The sequence below is a fragment of the Lissotriton helveticus genome, chromosome 5_1, assembly GCF_964261635.1.
Source record: "Lissotriton helveticus chromosome 5_1, aLisHel1.1, whole genome shotgun sequence".
Lineage (NCBI taxonomy): Eukaryota > Metazoa > Chordata > Amphibia > Caudata > Salamandridae > Lissotriton > Lissotriton helveticus.
In genome coordinates, this window is record NC_136065.1 from 1055586063 (window position 1) to 1055608028 (window position 21966).

The 21966-nt window shown below is 42.3% G+C and overlaps 1 protein-coding gene across 3 annotated transcripts in view; it reads right to left on the reverse strand.

Moving 5' to 3' along the window:
• Positions 1–5933: 5933 nt before the first annotated feature.
• The window catches only part of PPRC1 (PPARG related coactivator 1), a 156121-nt gene continuing 140088 nt past the window's right edge, over positions 5934–21966 (reverse strand). For all 3 annotated transcript variants that reach the window (XM_078643599.1, XM_078643598.1, XM_078643600.1), the window contains 2 exons: positions 13103–13254; positions 5934–6371 (listed from right to left, as the gene is read on the reverse strand). In XM_078643599.1, coding sequence (XP_078499725.1) covers positions 6274–6371; positions 13103–13254 — 250 coding nt within the window. In that variant the 3' untranslated portion in view covers positions 5934–6273. The remainder of the gene's footprint in view (positions 6372–13102; positions 13255–21966) is intronic.

Sequence of the window (21966 nt, forward strand, 5' to 3'; positions counted from 1 at the left end):
ACAGAGACCGCTCTACTCGCCGCCAGACTACATCCGCGCCCTCCTCGACCAAGGCCCCTCCGCAGCCCTCATCCTACTCGACCTATCAGCGGCCTTCGACACAGTCTCCCACCGCACCCTAGTCACTAGACTACACGACACAGGCCTACAAGGAATAGCCTTAGACTGGATTTGATCATTCCTCACCAGAAGAAGCCAAAGAATCAGACTCCCACTCTTCCTCTCAGACACCACGAAAATCACCTACGGAGTCCTACAGGGTTTATCCCTGAGCCCCACCCTCTTCAACATCTACATGGCCTTCCTCGCAGCCCTCATCCAACAAGGCATCAACATCGTATCTTATGCAGACGACACCCAGCTTATCCTCTCACTCACCAAATACCCCACCATTGCCAAACTTGACTTCCAGAAACAAATGCAAGACAGCTGCCTGAAGCTCAGCGCTCAGAAGACTGAAGTCCTTGACCACCCCTTCTGCATGGGACAGCACCTGGTGGCAGACTGCCCTCAGAAGCCCACCTACCCCCCTCAGACCAAACCAAGAACCTCAGCATCGTACTAGAGTCATCACTCACCATGATCCGAGAGGTCAACGCTGTCACCTCCAGTTGCTTCAACACCCTCCGCAAGACCTTCAAGTGGATCCCCAATGAGTCAAGGAAGACAGTCACCCACGCACTCATCACCAGCAGTTTGGACTATGGAAACTCACTCTACGCTGGCATCAAGTCCCTACTCCGGGAACTCCAGACAATACAGAACACGGCTGCCAGTAACGGGATCTGACCAGTTCCTCCATTTTGTTGCGCGGGGAATCTACGCCTCATCCAAACTACGACCCTCAGAGTCCCTAGACTTCCCGAGCCGTCCCGGAAACTGCGTGCGTCCCGCGAGTTCCACCAGCAGACACGCAAACAATGGCAGGATAACTTCACTCTTCCTGAAGGTAAAGACTGTTCACTAGGGTCTTGCCTTTGTGTCTGTTAAAGTTTGTTGACATGCAGGCTGGGTAGAAGTCACGAGCAAGCTGCCTTGTTTTTCATTTTTTTGTAGGAGAACCGCCGTTAACTAAACTACATTTCCAAAGCTCTCCAGGCTTCCCGTGGTGCGCGTGCCGTGATTTTCGACAGTGGACGCACCGAGAGTGGCAGGACAGTTTCATTCTTCCTCAAGGTAAGACTTCTGAATATGAAACATTTTGTATTCTGTTCTCTAGGAAAGTTTGCAAATAAAAACAAACTGATGGATTTAATCCAACTACGGCTATAAATTTGCTTTATATGCTTTGTTGAAAAGTGGTATAGTTCATTAGGTCTCAGTACTGGCTTTTGTTCTTGTTGTTTAAGTTTATAGACTCTTCCTCGGCATCCCCCGACACGAACACATAAGTCAACACCTACAAAGTCTCCACTGGCTCCCTGTGGAGAAAAGTCACTTTCAAAATCCTCACTTACGCCTACAAATGCCTACACCTGTGGTTTCCAAAGTGTGCGCCGCGGCACCCTGGTGCGCCGTGATTAGAAGCCAGGGGCGCCGCGGCGCAATTCCTCCCCCTCCTTTGTGCTGCCAGGTCACTCTGCATCTCAATTAGTGATTGATGGAGAAAGCCAATTCTCACACGTGGCAGACATTGCCCCAGGGCACGCATCTCCCGGTGTTTTCTTCTCGCTCCTATCTGGACTGTTTCTCTGAGCCCGGTGCAGCAGCCTGTCCTGTTTCTCTGAGCCCCTATGTAGCTGACTGTCCTGCTTCTGGGACCCTGTGGAGCAGCCTGTTCTTTTCTGTACCCCGGTGGAGCAGCCTGTCCTTTTCTGTGAGCCCGATTGCGCTGCCTGTCCTGTTTCTCTGCCCCCAGTGCAGTTCTTTCTGTGAGTCCAGTAAAGCTGCCCGTCCTGTTTCTGTGCCCAGTGGAGCTGCCTGTCCTGTTTCTGTGAGCCCGGTTAAGCTGACTGTCTGGATTCTCTGTGAATGAGTCCAGTGCATGTCTTCCTGTCTTGTCACTCAGACTCTGAGGCTGCTGTTGCCCTATTTTTCTGCAAGGAGAGTGTCCTGTCTGAATGCGCCGTGTCCACAGTAGGCAGAATGTCCCACTGCCATGTACCCACTTGCACTCTACCTATGGTTGAGGTGCAGCGCCCTGCCCCCTGGCACGGACAATCTTCACTCTATGAGCTGTCGGCTCTGCCCTGTCTCCTCTGGTTCGCCCGGTTTCCTGCATGAACAAGTGGCAGTCTGTCCCAGGCTGTCCCCAGCTCAGGGCCTGTCCCCTGTGTGGCCAAGCCCAGTCGCCACACTGAGAGAGGGCGTCCTAATGCTCCCTGCCCCTTCCCGAGCTGCCTGCTGCACCCCTGGGCCTCCATTGCCATCTGCTGGTCATGTAGCTGTATTATACAGCTGCCACTTGCACCCTGCATGTTGTGCTTGGGGAGAGAGGAAAGTTGGGGGCGCTGTGATGTCCCTGGTGTAACTGAGTGGCTGAAGGTTGTGTGCATGTGAGCGAGGCACAGACGTGTGAGCAATGCACGAACAGTGACGTTTTGAGTTTGCTAAAGTTCCTACAGGGGAGCTTTTCATAGACAAGTTTCAGTGGTGCAAAAACACAGGAGTAGCCAACGTGCCCCCTTTAGTAAGCTGCTTGTGCACGACAACATAGCAGGAACTAATGTCACACTATTTGTACACTGTTTATATATTAAGGCGGGGTGAAACACATTTCCCTACTTTTCACATCTGAAAGATGGGGGACATGAAGCAAAGTAAGCGTGTTCCATTTTAATTACACAAAACAAGAAAAGTACAGAACCAGTTTGCTCCATTTTGTTATAAAAAATATCAGACAGGCGGGTGTCACCTCATGTGATGGTGTCACCCGGTGCGGTCCTCATCCCCCGCACTCCCTAGTGACGCCACTGTATCTGGTGATTTCTTATTGTGCTCATCAGCCCCAGCACCCTACCTGCTCCTGCTGCCCCAGTGGCGAGCTGCTCATTACTGGACTAGGGGACTCTGTAATTACTGATGGAGCATTGGGTGGGTACAGGATCAGAGGCCTGGTGGAGAGCGTTGGGCGGGTGGGTGCGGGATCAGGGGCCTGGTGGAGAGCATTGGGTGGGTGCAGGGGCCTCGTGGAGAGCATTGGGTGGGTGCAGGGGCCTCGTGGAGAGCGTTGGGTGGGTGCAAGGCAGAGGGGAGAAGGGTGCAAGGCAGAGGGGAGAAGGGTGCAAGGCAGAGGGGAGAAGGGTGCAAGGCAGAGGGGAGAAGGGTGCAAGGCAGAGGGGAGAAGGGTGCAAGGCAGAGGGGAGAAGGGTGCAAGGCAGAGGGGAGAAGGGTGCAAGGCAGAGGGGAGAAGGGTGCAAGGCAGAGGGGAGAAGTGTGCAAGGCAGAGGAGAGAAGGGTGCAAGGCAGAGGAGAGAAGGGTGCAAGGCAGAGGAGAGAAGGGTGCAAGGCAGAGGAGAGAAGGGTGCAAGGCAGAGGAGAGAAGGGTGCAAGGCTGAGGTGATGTAGGGTACAAGGGGAAGGGGTAGAAGGGTGCAAGGTGGAGGGGGAGATGGGTGTAAGGCAGAGGGGGAAAGGGTGCAAGGGGGATGGTGATGAAGTTAAAAATTTCCCCCCCCCCCCCCGAATACATTTCTGCGGATGCCCATGATCAGAGCCCACCTCACGTAAACTTCTGGTAACGCCACAGAGCTCATTGAGCCTTTCTCTAGCCTGGTTACTTTTAGTGGGAGTGCTTTATACTACTCTATGATGGTGTTGTATGCATTGAGATGTACTTTATAAGATCTTTGTGATTGCAAATAAGGTTTTATGACAGTGATGGCTACTCTCTGAATCCTTCATCACGTCTAGGCTTGATTCTTCATGTAGACCAGTGGTTCCCAAAGGGTGCGCCGCGGCACCCCGGTGTGCGGGTAAAAAAAAAAAATGGTGGGGAGCCACGGCCAACTGCCAATTAGGTCAAGGGAGCCACGGGTCAAAAAAGTTTGGGAACCACTGGCCTACACAACTGACCCAAATACACTAATCCTTATGAGTTCCAGAATAGTGTGCTACTCACCAAAAAAAGCGCTTCAAACCCCACCAGGAGTAGCAAGCACTATGTAAATACAAACCTCTTTCCCTCTTCTATCCTGCCGCTACCCTTCTCTATCCAAATAACTAACATATCCACCACTCAAATTACTTTAGTTCACTATACTAATTTTCAACACTAATTCTTTATGGGTTCCAGAAAAGCACTTCGAACACCTTCAGGAGTAGCAAGTGCTATATGAATGCAAACCTCTCTCCCCCTTCTATCTCTCCACTATTCTTCTCACTCCAAATAGCTGACTAATATCCATCACTCAAATTACCTTAATCATAAGAATTCACCACTAATCCTTTATGGGTTTCCGGAGTAGCGTACTACTGCTCAAAAATATATTTTTTAAAGCGCTTCAACACCCCATCAGGGATAACCAGCGCTATATACATACAAACCTTTTTTTCCTCTTCTATCCTTCCAAATCCTAATAACTGACTAAGTGGGAGAGGTGTGGCGCCGCGGCCAGGGCGACTGACGCTGGAATCTGGGGACCCCGGTTCGATCCCCGGCTCCGGCGGCAGGTTAGCCCAGCACCATGTGACTCTGGGCAATAGCTCGCTTAATCTTCCCGACGGTCCCCAGCGCCTAGAGACCCTTACGGGTGATTGTGCGCTTTACAAATGTGGACTTTACTTTACTTTACCTATCCACCACTTTAATTACTTTCATATTTCACTATACTATTTCAACACTAATCCTTTAAGGGTTCGTGTGTAGCGTTCTACTCGCCGATAAAGCGCTTTGACGCCTCGTCAGGGGTAGTAAGCACTATATAAATGCAATTACAATACAATAGTGGCTATTTCAATTCAAGGTATCAAGTTGCATTGCACATCAAACCGTTGTCGTGCAGAAGGAAGTAATAAAGGGAGGTTGGGTACAAAAAATGGAGGTGGGGAAGGTGCATAAGCTCCTTTTCGGTCACTTTGGGCTGTATTTAATGTAATCCTTCCACTTCATCTGTGCCTAGAAAAGTGGCTAGAATATCTGACTTGTTCACAATCCGTTTCTTCTGTTGGCACCTGAATTTTCAATTCTTAATACAGACCCTTCTACTATTGCTCACGTCTTACACCATCTATCTGAAGTGCCATTTGCAGGTTTTATTTCCGAACATCGTATACAAGGATGGACTCTTGTGGAGCTCATGCTTAGTGGGGTTGGCAGACCAACTTTTTTTTGCGATTTGCCTCTATAAATTCTATGTAGACATGTGATACACCTTGGATGCTCACCCATATCTTCAAGTAGACTTCACCTCTAACTTCAGGGTGGCACTACATGGTATATACCCCATCTGCATAACTGCTTCTTGAAGGGTTGGGTCTCCATCATACCAGACTTCAGATAACAGTCTGGGAGACTAAACGGATTAAGATGCTAAGCACAATAAGGGAGACAATGATATATTACCAACCACTCCTAAAATGGTAGGAATTTGTGCAGTTGCATACATTCCAGCTATTTACAAGACCGTAGGACTATAAATAGTAGAATAAAACAAACATGAAAGTCTGGTGTAACTTTCCAGTTTTGCTACATTAATTCAAGCAGTGATCCCATATGCACAGGAGAGTACATGGGGCTATATCCTAGTACAAGCTGAAAAAGAGGAATTTAAGCAAGTCTATAAAGGGTCTTAATAAATAAGAAATCCCAGGTGAGGAGAAGATCTGGGCCTCCAAAAACGAATCAAAGGAACAAACTAGCAGAATTGCTGACAAATGTCCATACCGTCAACCTTGGCAGTTGTGTTTGTAGCGCTTAGCGTACGCCCGAAAGAAAAAAATAATTCTTATGAGAACACAAAGCAAAAAAAAAAAATACAAAAAGGACAACAGTCTGAATCATATTTGCTATATTTTATTGTTTTAATCTGCATAGTGATTCCTTTAATGTACAGTATTTGGCTGTAAACACGATTGTATTCAAATTTTTTTCTGAGACTGCAAATTAACACTTGTTAAATAGAATACAAAACCGACAATAAAAAAAAAAAGATTTGTTGTAGCACATTTTTATGATTTTTGTTTTTAATTATAAACCTGCACACTCTTGCATCGTCGAGCAGCTTTGCTTTTCTTTACATAGTGGAAGGTGTTCACCAATAACTCCTTTGAGGTAAAATAAATCTTTAATATATATTTATTACATTTATTTCGGAGGCTTGTCTTTGTTGAACGTTACCTCCGAATGCTTTTCTGTGCCTGTTTTAGTAAGGTGTCGAAGTCAAGAGACTCAAATTTATTTTTCACAGGATCGTATTCACCCCGGTTTGAGTCTGAAAAACAAAACACTGCAAATTACTAAGGAGATTTAGTACACTAAGCATTCAATACCCTACGTTTATTACCAAACAATGTATTTTATTGATAAAGTTTTATATAGCGATGATTAAAGCATGCCTTTGAAGTTGACATTTAATAGCCGGAGCAAATTCTGCAATCCTGGGGGTTCTGCCTAACAAATCAGCAGTTGAAATGTAGGAGCAAACTTAAAGATGTAATACCGGAAATATGGAACTAAAATGAAAAGCTTACAAACAATGTAAAGAATTTAAGCATGAATAAGAAAATTGCCCTTTAATTAAAAGTACAAATCAAGGCGCTAAATTGTCATGCAACCTGGTTACTGTAACTAGAGGGGGCAGGTATTTGTGTATTACTTTCTATATGCTCCTCCCAAAAATAATAGTTGGCTAAACCTCTAGCAGCCCTCGGCTATATAATCTGATCTGCAATAAACAAACTACTTCCAGAAACAAAACTGCCACCATCAATTGAGTAGTAGACCAGCTTAATTAGAAAGACTACAACAGTCATGTGAGTCGGGCCATTGTAATTAGAAACATTACAAGTAGATTTGCCAATTAAAAAGTAAAAATCAAAAGAACAGTTGAAACATGACAAGGGAAAGACGTAAATTTAACTATGGCTCTGCACTATTTGAACACCAGTAAATGACTGACCACCACCGATTGTTACTCTGCACCCAATTTTATTTTGGTTTTGATAAATTACTCAATTCATTGGGGGCGTTAAGTGCATCACGTTTTTAATTTGTAAAAATATTTCTTGCTTATAAGGCACAGCTCTCCCACCAGAACACACACTATTCCAAGACAGCCAGCATGATGTTTCCAATTGTAACATGGAAACTGCTGACCATCCGCATACATGCTGTGAAGCACATCTTCAAAAGGAATTAAAAAAAGGTCTCAGAAAGAAACAAGATAATTCTACCAAGGTGAATATGAGGAATTATCTTTGGAAAACTACACTATTGCACTGAAACAGTTTATCAGGTTGCCAACTTCACTAATAGTTTGCCATGTCTATACCTCATACAGTCTTTGTCTTATGAGCTTGGCACTTTAACTTGCTGCTGAACAGATTAAAACTTGTGTGTACGACTATTCAGCATGCTTCTAGGAAAGGATCTAAACCTTGCATTCAGTGAAGAGATCACAGAATGAGAACCAGTGTGCAAAGTCTTGTACTAAGATTAAAAGAATGGGAGACTACATAAAATATAAAAAACTGTAATGCCGCTGTCTTAGAATATTTTAATACAGTTCAGTCGGGCACAGAGAATGCGCAGATACATTTGAATGACAGACCACTGGATTTGGCAAACTAGTGGTCGAGGAGTAGGTCTCAGGAAAGAGGGGGAATGGAGAAGCCTTCCAAAACTATCCTTCAGATTCCTTCTGTAGGGTGGGCTGAAGCAAGTGTTTATCAGGTGACTCCCAAAGCTCTCTGGCATCGTAGGATCTAAACAGATAGCGCTCTGCATGGTTGTGATACTTCTTGCATTGACCAAAAGTCAGACACCCGTTTAATGATACAAAGAATACCATTTTACACGGAAACGTGGTACACTTGGGCATCTGTTCTGGAATCAAAAGTAAAGTACTAGAATAGTGCCTCATACTGTGGATTTATTTGTTAGTATACCTACACCGTAGAATTTAGAATCTAGAACGCTCTGGGCATGGCTGAAGTGGCGGTTTTTCCTCTCGTCAAGCAGGACACAGGCTTTCCTGATAATTAGTATCCATTTTGGTAGCGAGTTACCATATAGATTAACATCCAGTGGGCTATGAACTGCATGGATGTCACCTTCGCCTAGGAGTGGATGATAGTTGGAAAAATAGTATATATTTTTCTGATCTTTATCTTATCTAAGATTCAAGAATCCTTTTGATCTGAAGAGGCGAAAAAATGAAGAATTTGGAATGATTGGCGGTTAGTAAAATAAGCCTATTGACATGGAAATTGAAGAAAGAAAAAAACTGCAGGGCTCACTGCTTTGAACTCTCCAGCACTGCTTTCGTACACAACAGCCATTAGAAAAATAACCTTTCAAGGAAGATGCACTAAAATAGATTTGTGCTGGGTCGAGAAGGCTGTGAAACGAGAGGCTATGGATTTGTAATAGGCAGGGAGAGACCTTAAAACACTTCAAAAATCTTTAATCATAGGAATGGTAACACAAGGGTTAAGGAAGAACTCTTATGCGGGCCTACAGTAAATGCCAATTTAAAGTTTACGGAAAAACATTTCCGAAGTATAAGGAAAACATGTCAAAGCCCAATGCTCTCGGATACCTGTGCATATACCAAATATACTGCAGGTCAAATGCAAATGCACCCTGCCATGGTATAGCAGGGTCAGTCTGTAGGCGTCCAGCAATTTATTTCTTTTTCAGGCTGGGTTGTCTCGGCGTGCTTTCATCTTTTCATTTTAAATAAGCAACATTAGGAAAGCCTGCTGCTTTTATATAGAATAACTACCAAAAAATCAAAGTTTAATATCGTTCTTTAATATTGTAGCCAGAATAGTGAATGGCACAATAAGGTGAAGTACATACTCCTCATCTACATCTTCTTCACAGACACTTATTTATTTTCAAGTTACTTATATGCAAGTTGATATATTTTCAATATAGGGTTGTATGTCCTAATGAAAAGTACAAAAAGAATGAATCGTAATTCCTGTAAGTGATCCAAGATCACACATTGAGCTACGGAGTAATGAATTCAGTGAAGAAACAGACAGCTAGCTTGAGTCCAAAAAGATCACCATGTGGAAATAACAGATGACATGATTGGTTGATAGTCTGAAAGATAACGTTTGCACAGTACAATGCTCGTTGCTGCTAAAATATGTTGAACCACATTTAAGGACAAACAAGATATTGACAATCCACACTGGTAATAAAAAGACAAAATAAATTAAACTGGGTGGGAAACTGGACATGGTAGAACAAAAATATAATGAACATTAAACTCTGGGGCCAGGAATAGCTTCTAACAAATGAAACCCCCATTTCTTGAACAATGCCCTTGCAACTCGCAAATTAGTAGTGGGCTGGTACCATTTCAATTTCAAAAGCGCCTTCATGTTTTAAGAGTGATTCCCAAACATTTTAGAACCATGACCCAATTTTTCGAACGATAAACTTTCGCGACCCTTTCAGCTTGATTTTTAATGCAATAGTTTGTAAACGTCATGCCTGCGCCCTTCGTTATCAGATTGTGGCCTAGATATTGGATCGGTCCTTTAAAGTGGTAGATGGTGAGCTACACTGGAGTTGGAACACTTTTCAGAATGGGCGGCTGCCCTGTGGCATCCGCTCAGTAAAATTACAAGTCTTCTGAAAAATCTTGGTGTAGAGGCCAGTGACTATGGCAAATTTGAGAAGCCACTTCCGTAGGAAAGTATGGGGTAAAGTCTCATATCTAAAACGAGGCCCAGAGGTGCATTCTTGAGTGATTGAAATATGGCCCAATTGCATTGGCGCACTTCACATGAGCACCAGATTGTATTACACAAGTTACAATATATTTTATTGTAAGCACAGGAGATAAAGTGATTTGCCCAGATTCAAAGGATGTTGAGGCAACGCCAGGACTCGAACCAGATTCCCCAATCAGCAGTTCTGCCCGTACTGCCACATTCATATTTCTTAGTTTGTGGGAAAAGTATTCAAATGTAGTATGGTTGTATATGATCACATAGTGACCACATTCTCTGTTGAAATGGCTTTGTGAAGTAAACAAGAAAAAACACAGCAGTAACATACTGAAAGATTCACATGGTGTCTTGTTTGGTAGTACTTGCAGGTTTGTTTTAAAACTGGACTTGTGAGCATTGTTCAGCACTGCAGCATTGGTACACAAACAGGGCTAATCATTTTAAATATTACTTACATAAAGACCAGGATTTTTGCAACCAACCCAAAAAAATTAAATCAGCTTGTGTCTCCAATTCGGTTAGCGCAGAGAACAAAAACACACAGTCCTGCCAAGTATCACGCAACAGATGTGACACTCACGCATTTCAGTGTGGTGTGCCGCATCACCGCACTGAAATGCATTGTCACGCATTTTTAATGCTACTCAAACTCGTGCTGACTTGTGTGCCAGCTGTGCTGCTCCCGGCGCTGCAGACTCACTTGCCAGCAGCTGGCTCAGATAGTTAATAAACAGTTAAATGTCTCTGGCTCTGAGAGTCAGTGAGGATCTACAATGTTGCAATCTGCATCGGACTGCCCTGGCTGTATTTAATTCCCAGTCTCGGCGCGGCTGTCAACCAATGAAGACACTGACGCACTCACTGCCGAAGACTTGACCCAGGCGGGAGGGCCTTCCCTCACTCAGGTCAGCAGTGGTTGCCTGCTACTGGCTGTGGCGCCGTGGGGGGGAATATAATCGGATGTGACCTCACATCCAGCTGCCTGAACACAGGAAGTGAGGTCCCTGGTCGTTAGAAGTAGCGGTGTACTCGAGAGAGACAGTGAGTCGAGCTGCTGCTCAGCTGGTGGTAATCATGAGTCCCGTGGATTGTGTCGCAACCGGCAGGTACTGGTTCTCATAAGTAAACTGCCTGGCTAGTTGATTGAATGTGCCTGCTGAAAGTTTATATAAAATAAAATTAGAAGCGCAGAGATGAATTGAGAAAAAAACTCCATCCAGTAAGCCGACCTTAAGAGTCTTGGTTACTACGATCCCTGTGGCCTGTCGGGGGATGGCGGAGCTGGACATTAGGCAGCAGTGCAAAGCCTACCACTGCAGCCAGCTAAGTTAAACATATGATACAAAAAATGTGAGCAGTGAGTGCGGAGCTCAATAAACTGAAAAGGGCTGCCTGGCCTGTGTTTCTCGAGAATGCCCAACATTAATTACTGCCATGTTAACCCGCTCTTTAATGCACACTCTTACATAAAAGACCCTAAATTAACCATTTTAAAAAACTGCCTGGCCGTGGAAAAGAACCGACCTCCTGGCCTACACGTGCTGCTGCCCATCCTCTGTAGTGGCCTCTCGAGGCTTGCGAAAGATCACAGCCGGCATGAGTCTGAGAGCACTTGCTCTGAGCTGAGTGTCTTTAAATAACACAGGCACGGCTCTCAAGCACAAGTGCATAAGCTCCTTGCTCTTGCTGTGCTAGGACTACTCCCACTTGTGCAAACTTCCAGCACCTGTCTGCAGCCAGGGATCATGACAGACTTCGCGACCCAGCCATCCCCAGCAGCTAGGTATTATTTTACCACGTACAACCCCAGTGACTCAGAGACACGCTTAACCCTACTACATTGATATAAATGTTTATGTCGAAGTTTTCGTGTACTGGCAGTTGGCTCGATATGATTTACTATCGCAAAGGGTTAATCCCTGCTGGAAAGTCGGTATGTGTACAAGTCATGCTGTATATTCGCAAACTGTGTTTTAGGAGGTTTGATGATACCTGTGAGTTACTTTTCTCACAGAGAGAGAGTTTTGTTTTACTTGTGGAACTTGTACTTTTGTATAAATAACATGGGTTTAAAACCACCGGAAAGTGGGGCTGAATTCCTTGTGGTCCAGACGTTTTCAGACAATAAAAATGCCAAGATAATTCTAGTGAATGTTTTTTTGTGGTAGAGATCAGTATTTAGTTTAGTGGGCCATATTAAACAGAAACGGCAGGTTGCAACAATGTCCAAAAACCCTTAGCACGTGTGATTTATGTACATAGAAACTGGGCACTGAACACACAATTTCAACCCTAATTAAAATGAGGAGAATGTTTACATTCTGTAGATGTCACTTCCAAGTTCATAAATTCAACCTGCTTGCACATTTATTATCCTCATTCATAGGAGTGTTTTCAAGGTAGAAATGCATGTGAAGGCTATTGATCAGATGTTCACACACATACGACACTTTAGGTCTTTACTTGGACTTAATTCCTTAGTTTTACTTGTGAGAAAGTGTCACTCAGTATCACAAGTTTAGTAGTAGAATGTGACAAGTACACTGAAACCATGAAAATGTCTCACATAAGCAATCTGAAAACTTGGCATCTAGTCTTTACTCTTCTGAGGCTTGCCCAGTGCTCTGCTGTCTGCGGTGGGCTGACTGTTGAGTCCCTAAATCAGCAGACTGTTGCCCTTCCATTTCTGGGGCTTTGCACCAGTTTTAAGATGTTCTTACAGTTTCTCGTTGCTTAAATGGGTGTAATTTCTGATATTTATATGTTTCCCTTCTCTTTGCTTGATTTTGCTCGCGAGGTGTCACTCATAGTTGTTGAAATGTCACTCATAATTACTAAAATTATGAAAATGTCACATACTAATCTGAAACCTTGGCAGCTATGAACACAACAAAAACAATTTTGATAGATAAATGTTAAAAGTGTCATCTTAAGGATTTTAGATTCCCCAGGAAAGTCGTATTTTGGTTGGGGGGGGGGCCGGTTTGGACCAACTCAATTTTACCACTCATTTTCTGCCTAGTCAATGCCTACGTTGCCTAACAGTAATGAATTATACCTTGACAGTTGAGATACAGAAATATACAGGAGTTAGAAAGAAAATGTACTTTCTATGGGAACAGCACTTCGCCCATGCCTTGAAGAGTCTCTGAAACGCGACTTCATACTACCTCTCAAATAAACGGACAGTCATCTTTAGTTACTGAAATATTTATGTTACACAGTGCAGCGACAAAACAAAATCAATACATACCAAGATCTGCATAGTTACTCTTGCAGAACTGCCTGCGACCACCAAAACAGAGGTCAAAAGGAAGCTCATCAGGCCTTCGTAGTTTGTGGCCATTTTCTATGGCAGTGAAAGCATCTTCAGTGTAGCGGTAGGTAACAAACCCATAGTTATCACTGCCAAAAAAAAGTTTAATGTACAATTACTTCAGTAGTACACTGTATCCATTAGCATGCTTTTGAATGTTCGAACTGGTGTGTGCTTTGTTAGTTCATTGTATGTGTAGAATAATTTCAACAGTAAATAAGCAAGCTACCCATGCACCATGAAGAGCGACAAAAAAAAAAAAAACATCGGTCCAGCATGTTCATAGCAAAATGAAGTAAGGCACTTATGAGAAAATGTAAACAAGTTTTGGCAAAGCCAACAGGTCTGGCACTGGCATGTCCTTTTTTGTTTTTCTATGTAAACATACGCAATAAGTGTTAAGTTCTTGAAAAAAACGCAGAACTGCTGCAGTAAAAGTGTTTTCATAGAAATGGGTTGGGCCACTATAAAATCAAAAAACTGTTCCATAGCTGAAATTATTCATATAACACGGTTATAGGATTCAGTAATTTAATTTTCTTAATGTTTGTGATTTTCTCTCACTTTATAGGTAAAGCATATTTCAAAAATACCTAATCGGATCACGTTTGCATGAGGTACATTTCTGCAGCACTTTATGGCTGCACATTACATTTCAGAAACAACTTTAAGTAATGTGCGCCCAAACTATGGGAAAAAACATTCAATATCTTAAAATATAAATCCAACATGAACATAAATTTACATTCATATTACATTTGCACAAGTCAAATGCTTTTTATTGGTAGTGAGATCTCCATTATTACTCTCCTTCATTACCTCTATTTTTCGAAATCCAGCTATGTGGGTTTTCTAGCGTACTTTTAGGTAGGCTACCAATTTATTTTTTAGTATTGCCTACATGCAGTTTTTTTATTTTTTTATTGAACAAGCCGTAGGAAAACATTGGTACATTAAATTCTTCATAGTTGGACAAAAATTTACAAACAATATACAAGAGACAACCCTAGATAATAAAATACCACAGCGGAAATACAATAACTGCAATAACATACCGATATTAAAGTGCTAGTACCTGAGAAACAACTGATATTATGCATCGAACTTTCTACTATAATTCATATAAACATTCATATAAACCTACCCCCATAAAAATGAGGATATACAAAGATGTTATTGCTATTCTTAAAATATTAGTACAAAAACGTGCTGAATTGACTAATATATAAACGTCTAATAAAAAGCATCGAGATTACTATGCGGTTTGTAAAGTGCTAGTGCAATAAAGTGCGAGAACCAGCGATTTAAAGTAGCACAAATATTATTGTAATTCTCAAAGTGCTAGTGTAGTAATGTGCAAAATTAGCTTATATAAAGTGACTAGTACAATAAAGTGCAAAAAGAGCCGATGTATAGCAGCGAAAAATATTATTACCTTTCATCAATATATAGCAGCAGAAATATTATATATATATATATTTTTTTTAAAGTGCGAATGCAATATCGTGCAAAATTTGCTAGTATATACGAAAAAGTACATGAACAACTAGCAAAACAACATGAATATGTATTTGCGGTTTTTAAAGTGCTGATGCAATAATCACTAAAAATCGATTCAAATAAAATAATCAACTTCCTTTTATCAATTCAAGATTCTCAAAATATTTCCAATTCCTTTCGAATCTGGCTATCGCGCCCACTCTACCTGCATAAGCTCTCTCAAAATTGCATGTTCTTCTCATTTTATTAACCCATTTCAACTGGCATGGGATCACCATAGATTTCCAATTTTGTAGAATCAGAGACCGAGCTACTGCAGTAGAAATAAAAATAAACACTTCTTCTGATTTATTAAACCTATTCCTTTCTTTGCAGATACCGAAAAGGGCCACCTCCGCTTCTGGTAATAGAATTTTCCCTGTTGCAATCTCCAGGTCTGCAAAGATCCCCTTCCAGAAGGATTCTAACTTTGGACAAGAGAAGAAGATATGATACCAACCCCCCTGGTCCCTAGTTTTGCACCTAAAACATTTATTTTCACATTCAGGGAATATTCTCTGTAAGGTTTCTGGAGTGTAGTACGCCAGCCAGCGAGAGAGAAAGGACATACGTTTATAATTAGCTGCTCGGAGGGCTTTATTTCCTAATTGGCATATTAGCTCCCAATCTTTATCTGATAAAACGCACTGTAGCGAGAGGCTTATCTTTTCTAAATGATCAGTAATTATAGGAGATAAACCGGAAGGCATTAATTTTTTATACCAAAATCCAATACTCTTGTGTTTCTCCCCATATAAAGCTGTTAACAAGACATTGGGTGTTGTATTTAAGCCTCCTATTTCTTTTCTTATAAAATAAATCAGTTGTAAGTACTCAAAAAACCTAAGCCTACTGGGGTGTGTTCTATCTATAACCAACTGCCAACTGATTACCGTATTTTGAATGAGTAGGTGCCTTATTTCACAAAATCCGGCAGATTCCCATTCTAACAAGTGATTCGGAGATATCTTGAGACCCATTTTAGTGCATTCCGACAATTTCAAATAAATGGATCCGTCTGATCCGTATTTTTTAAATAAAAAACGTAATCTGGATGAATACCCCATCAATGTCTTGTATCTTGTTTTCTTAGGAAGTTTTGCAGTTTTTAAAAAGAAAAAAAATTGAGAACCCGATTCCTTCAACATTTTATCCAAAAAAAATTGTCTCTTGTCTGTCTGTTCCTTAATAATCCTGCCACTATATCAAAAAAGGCTGCTTCATAATATGTCTTAAAATGGGGTAGAGCGAGCCCACCTTGATTTACAGATAGTTGTACTACCGAAAGCTTGACTCTTGAGGCCTTTTTATTCCAAATAAACTTCCTCAACATAGATTCGAGTTCATTAAAAAAGGCCGTATTGACTTTAATTGGGATATTGCTAAACAGAAATAAAAGCAAAGGCAATACATTCATCTTTATCAGAGCTTCTCTGCCAATCAGAGATAAGGGCAATAGGTCCCATTGTTCGAGTAGACTCTTGATTTTGTTCTTCATTTTTATATAGTTCAATCGAAAAAGTTCTTGATACTCGCTGGTCACAAAACACCCTAGATATCTTATTGGATCCCGTTTTTGTGCTTGGAACTGAAGATCTAGCGGAAGAAAATCTATACTTGAATTTAAAATAAGAACTTCTGTTTTTTTCTCGTTGATCTTATAACCCCCGATACTCTCATATTCTTTAAGATCTTTCAGGAGGCATAAAATATTTTCTTTATCAGGAGCCAGATACAAAATAATATCATCCGCAAACAGTTTTAACTTTGACATTCCAGCAATTGGAGGGTAAATTGCGTCATTATTCCTTATTTTTATTACCAGGGGTTCGATAAAAAAAGTAAAAAGCAAGGGCGATAAGGGGCAACCTTGCCTAGTGCCGCGGTTTATTTTTATCTTCCCTGCTTGCCTAGTATTAATTATCACCTGGGCTGACGCTCCTTCATAAATATTCTGTATCATCCTAATAATTAGGGCAGGGAAACCAAAGTAGCCTAAGGAAGAAAATAATGCTGACCAATTAACTAAATCGAATGCTTTTTCAGCGTCAATCATTAAGATGCATGCAGCGATCGAATTAACATTTAAATAGTCTAACGCCTGCATCAAGTATTCTGTGTTGGCTGCCATATATCGCCCAGCTATAAATCCCGTCTGATCTTTATGTATTACCTCCTGGGCTGCCAACACATCTTTGAGCCCAGATCTTCATAAGAATCTTGTAGTCAGAGTTTAAAAGACTAATAGGTCTATAGGAATTCACATCCTCCGGATTCTTATCTTTCTTCACAAAGCTAATAATTGTGGACTCTTTAAACTCGGATGGGACCTTTCCACCAACTCTAATAAAATTAAATAAATTTTTTAATGGATCCTCCAATTCCTTCACGAAGATCTTATAAAATTCGATCGGGAATCCATCCATGCCTGAAGCCTTTGCACCTGCTGTTTCTTTTATACTATTTTGAATTTCAAGTAAATTTATTTCTGAGCCTATTTGATTACTCCTGTAATCGGAGATTTTGGGAATATCCAAATTATCAAAATATTCCTTGATCATCATTCCGCCCACTTGAATATCTGTAGAGTAGATTCTCTCATAATGATCAAGGAATATTTTCGCAATCCCCTCGCTCTGGGTGTTGGTTCCCCCCAGAGGGTCTTGAATTTTCAAAATGATAGAGGACTCTTGTTTTTTTCTGATTGAATTAGCCAAGAGCTTTCCCATCAGTTGACTATCTTCATACAGCCTTTGCTGAAAGGCCTTTGAGCTGTTTATCTCTTCTAAAACAAAAAAGTCCCTAAGCATTGCTTTGGCTTGTTCCCATTTATTAGGCATTTGATTCAGTTTTAATGCATGCTCCTTTTCAGCAGCATACTGAAGGGCAGATATTTTTTCCCTTCGAGTATTAGCCTTGTTACTAGAAAATGCTATAATCTGTCCCCGGGCTGCTGCTTTAAATGCTCCCCATACTGCAAAAGGCTCTGCGGAGTCATTATTTACTAGAAAAAAATCTTTTATCCAGTCTTTGAAGCCCTCTACCCATATCATATTCTGTAAAAGGGTGCGATCCAACTGCCACCTAGAACGCACCCCTTCGATACCCTCCAGTATCAGTTCAATCTCAACCCTCCCATGATCTGAAAAGGGATTGCAACCTATCAATGCGTTGGAAATTTGAAGTGATTTAGAGGACAAAAAAAAATCTATTCTGGAGGCTGTATGAAACCTATTGGAATAACATGTGTAAGACTCTGAATTGGGATTAAAGGAGCGCCAAGAGTCCCTCAATTGGTATTCTATCTTAAAAGCCTCCAGTACTCCTTTCGTCTTTGGTTTTAATTGTTTCTTGTTCTTGTTAGAAGTATCCCTCTTTAGATCCTGGATGTAATTAAAATCGCCTCCTACTATAATTTGTCCCATAGTGCCCCTCAGAATTTCACTAATTTCAGACAATGCCAAGGTGTCATCAAAAATCGGGCCATAGTAATTTACAAAGTTGAATACTTTTCCCGACAATTTTACTAAAACCCAAAGCCATCTACCTTTAGAGTCTCTTTGCATCCGTAGAATTTCCCAGGGTAGATTCCTAGAGAAATAATTAGCAACCCCCCTCTGGGCGACCCCAGCGGAGGAAAAAAACCCATGGGAAAAATATCTTGGCAGAAACAACTTTGGAGAATTTGTTTTCAGGTGTGTCTCCTGGAGGAAGACCACCTGGGGTTTTAGGGCAATTACCCATTTCAACAGGGCTCCATACTTCTGTTTATTAAGCAGCCCGTTCGCATTAATGGACAGGATATTACATGTATCAAATCTCATCCTTAAATCTGTAAAATTCTAAACATATTCTGTACCAAACAATATGAAAAATAACAAACCTACTGCGCTTGTAATTTTTGCTGCATTTACCCCCCCCCCCCCCCCCACCCAGAACCCTCCCCTGGAACGTGGGATCCCCCCCTTCCACACTGCCCACATCCCACCCTCTGATTTCTTCTTCGGGTGTCTTCATAGTACACCCTGGTGTGACCCAATAACCCAGGAACACCCGCCTTCAAACAATTTCTTTTAGCTATCGCATCCCCTTCAGATTAGAACCTTGGGTTCCTCACATTGTAACTCCGTTAAGTTTTTAAGCCTAAGCCCTTGTGGATATTTCATTGAGAAGAGTCTGAGCCTCCTCTAAGTCGGTGAACAAAAAGAATTTTCCCTTTACAAGAACCTTCAGGTTTGATTGCTGCGCAATCGAGGCCTGGGCGCCATTGGCTTTGAATAGCTGCAGCAGTTTTACAAACTCTTTCCTTCTCTTGGCCGCAGCTGCTGTCATGTCCGAAAAGATCCTGCATTTAGTAGTCTCAGAGATTGAAAACTGACGTTGTTGATAGGCTTTAGAAAGAATCTGCTCCTTGATCCTGAAATCTGCAAAATTTAATAAGATAGTTCTGGGAAAAGGAGAATTCGCAAAACGCTGAGCTGGTACTCTATGTGCCCTAGTTATTGTTAGGTCTCCTTCAAAGTCTGGCAGGACTACTTTCTGGATGAAGGTATTAACACAGCGTACCGTGTCGGAACCTTCAGTTCCTTCGGGAACACCCACAATCCTCAGGTTCGATCTACGAGAGTGGTTCTCCAACTCCTCGAGTTTATTCTCCATGGAGATCCGCTTCTTTGTAGCCTCTCTCGTCGCTCCAGATACCAGATTCATTTGATCTTCCAATGTTGATATCCTTGATTCAGCTTCCTGTATTCTATTAGGGAGTGCCAGAGTTATCTCTTCCAACTTATCTATTCTAATGTGGATGGCAGCTAACTCTGTTCGCTGATTTTTAATTTCGCGGATCTCGTCGAGGATTAGATTGAGCATCTCACGTATATCTAGCTGATATTTCGCCTCAGTTCTTGCTTCGGAGCCCAATAAACTTGAGTCGAGACCTGTTTCTTCCACATTCCCGGGAGTTATAGTTTGCCCGATATCACGATCACTCATTACCTCAGCTGCTGTTGGGAGTTGGGTTTGAGGTAGTGTATCTATCATGTCAGGGCCTTTAGATAGGGCACTAGACGCAGGTGAATCCAACGTAATAGAGACCAAAGGAAGCTGGGCTGGATGAAGATGAGGAGTGAGAGATTTTGGAGTTGTTCTTTTTGCGAAAAGCGGAAAGTCCTTCACTTCCTTCCCGACGGTACTCCTCTCTCCCCTCGCTTCTTCTACTTGAGGTGTTGGAAGAACCGTTGTTGGAGAAGGATTTGGAGTTGGAGTTTGAGGTTGGGGATGCTCTTCCACCTCTGATTGAGGGAGCGAGGCTATAGCAATGATGTCATCCAAATTACCCCCCTCCATTCCTGTCTTTTGCTGTGTTTCGTGCTCCAGGGGAGTAGAGGGGGGGGGGGTGATTCCTCATCTGAAGATTCAGGTGTTGTATCTTCAACTACAGAGCTCTCCTCCCGGTTGCCATTTTTGTTTTTGTCTCTGGCCGCTTTACGTGCAGCCTTTCTAGCCAGGGCAAGTCGAGTCTTAGCCTTCTGTCGGGCAGCTGCTTCTATTTTACTTAGTTTGGCTGCGTCATCTCCCTCCTTCTGTGGTTTGCCCATTTTTTCTTTATCCTTTATCCCTTCTCCCTTCCCTTTCTTCCTTCAGAAAGGTACACTTTTTTTTTTTTTTTTTAGTTCCTCTTAAAGTTTTTTGAAAAAAAAAAAAAAAAGATATAGCTATAACCATCGTTTATGGACTTTAATAATTGCCCAAAGTTTTTTTTTATTTTCTTCTTCACCCCTAATAGTTCTTCACAGGTAGCAGAGGTTGGGTGTCTGAGACAGCAATAGCGTTATAGCGTACTTTCTTTCTCCCCTTCAGTCCAGAGCCCGACTGATCCAGCAGCAAACAGCAGCTACATGAGCTCACCTCGGGTAGACAGCCAAAGGAAAAAAACGAGTTGCACGCTGTAGTTTATCTCCCCAGACAAAGCCGAGTCAGAGGGGCAGTGAGGCAGAGTCTAAAACCATTCTAATATCCTTCGCAGCTCACACGCACATTCCTTCACTCGCGGCTTGATTCTGTGCTCGCGGTTCCCGGCTCCCGACAATCTGCTAGCGTCTCCAGAGTGCGGACGCCATTACGGAGGCGGGGTCTCGGATCATGGGTCACGGGCTAAGCAGAGGCGTGGAACTCTGCAGCCTCCATCCATGCAGTTGTGACAATGATTACAAATAACTCCCAATGAAGGTTGTCGTTGCATTTTGAACGTCACTTTTTTTTGGGGGGGGGGGCTCTCATTAGGACTAGACTAGTTTATTCTTAAGCTCCCTATCGAACTTATATTGGCCATTTAAAAAAATTCTCTGGCAAGTTCTACTCCAAAACCCTTCCTTTTTTTTAAATTTTATTTTCCAATGGGGTAAGTACAGAGATTTGACATTTTCAGCTCCCACCCCCACCCCCTACAGCTACAAAATTACCACGATTCAAGGACACAAATTATGTACAAATGAAAACAATGGGTTCAATGTCAACAGGGAGATATACAAGGTAAAAGAAGAAAAAGGTGAAGAAAAGCGTAAGAAGTAGGGGGAAAAAGAGAAATAAGAGAAAAGAAAGAAAAAAAGGAATGAAAGAAAGCTGTCGGACCTTTGGCGGACCATGAGCTGCCCCATTACGGGCAGGATGTCCCTACTATTTCAAAGCATCGTTCAGCCCACAGCTGTTAGCAGAAATAAACCCAAGAGTACTTATTTTAGCCATTTGGGTATTTTAAAAAAAGATAAGCCAAAGATTTCTTGATCCCTTGAACGCTCTTCATTAGGTGATTTCTTTAACCGTGCCCAGTGTCGGAGTGTTTGTGTGTGAAGAGGTGTCATCGATTCCTCTGTCATTCTAGATACCCCGCTCCCCTCCAGCCCCCTTTTCTTAGAGCAATCAGGGATACCCTGAATGATGGTAATCAGAGGTGAGTCTCAGCTCCTAACCTAAAACAAGTTAAGTATGTATTTGGCTAGTTGCTTTAGGAGTTTAATTAGAATATTACAAAATCGACAGACTTTATGCTTTACCTGGAGCTAAGCTGATGTAAGAGAGCCCCAAAGAGCTAGGAGTGAGAAGGAGCAAAAAAAGCAGAAAAAATAAATACTTAGCCCTCCCTTTCCCTGCCCTACCCCTGCCTATGTGGTAGTCTCTATCTTGGGCCCTTCTTGGACTTCATCTCTTCCAGGTATTCCCCAGCCTTGATTTCAGACAAATGGCGGTTTTCCTGCTCCTCCATC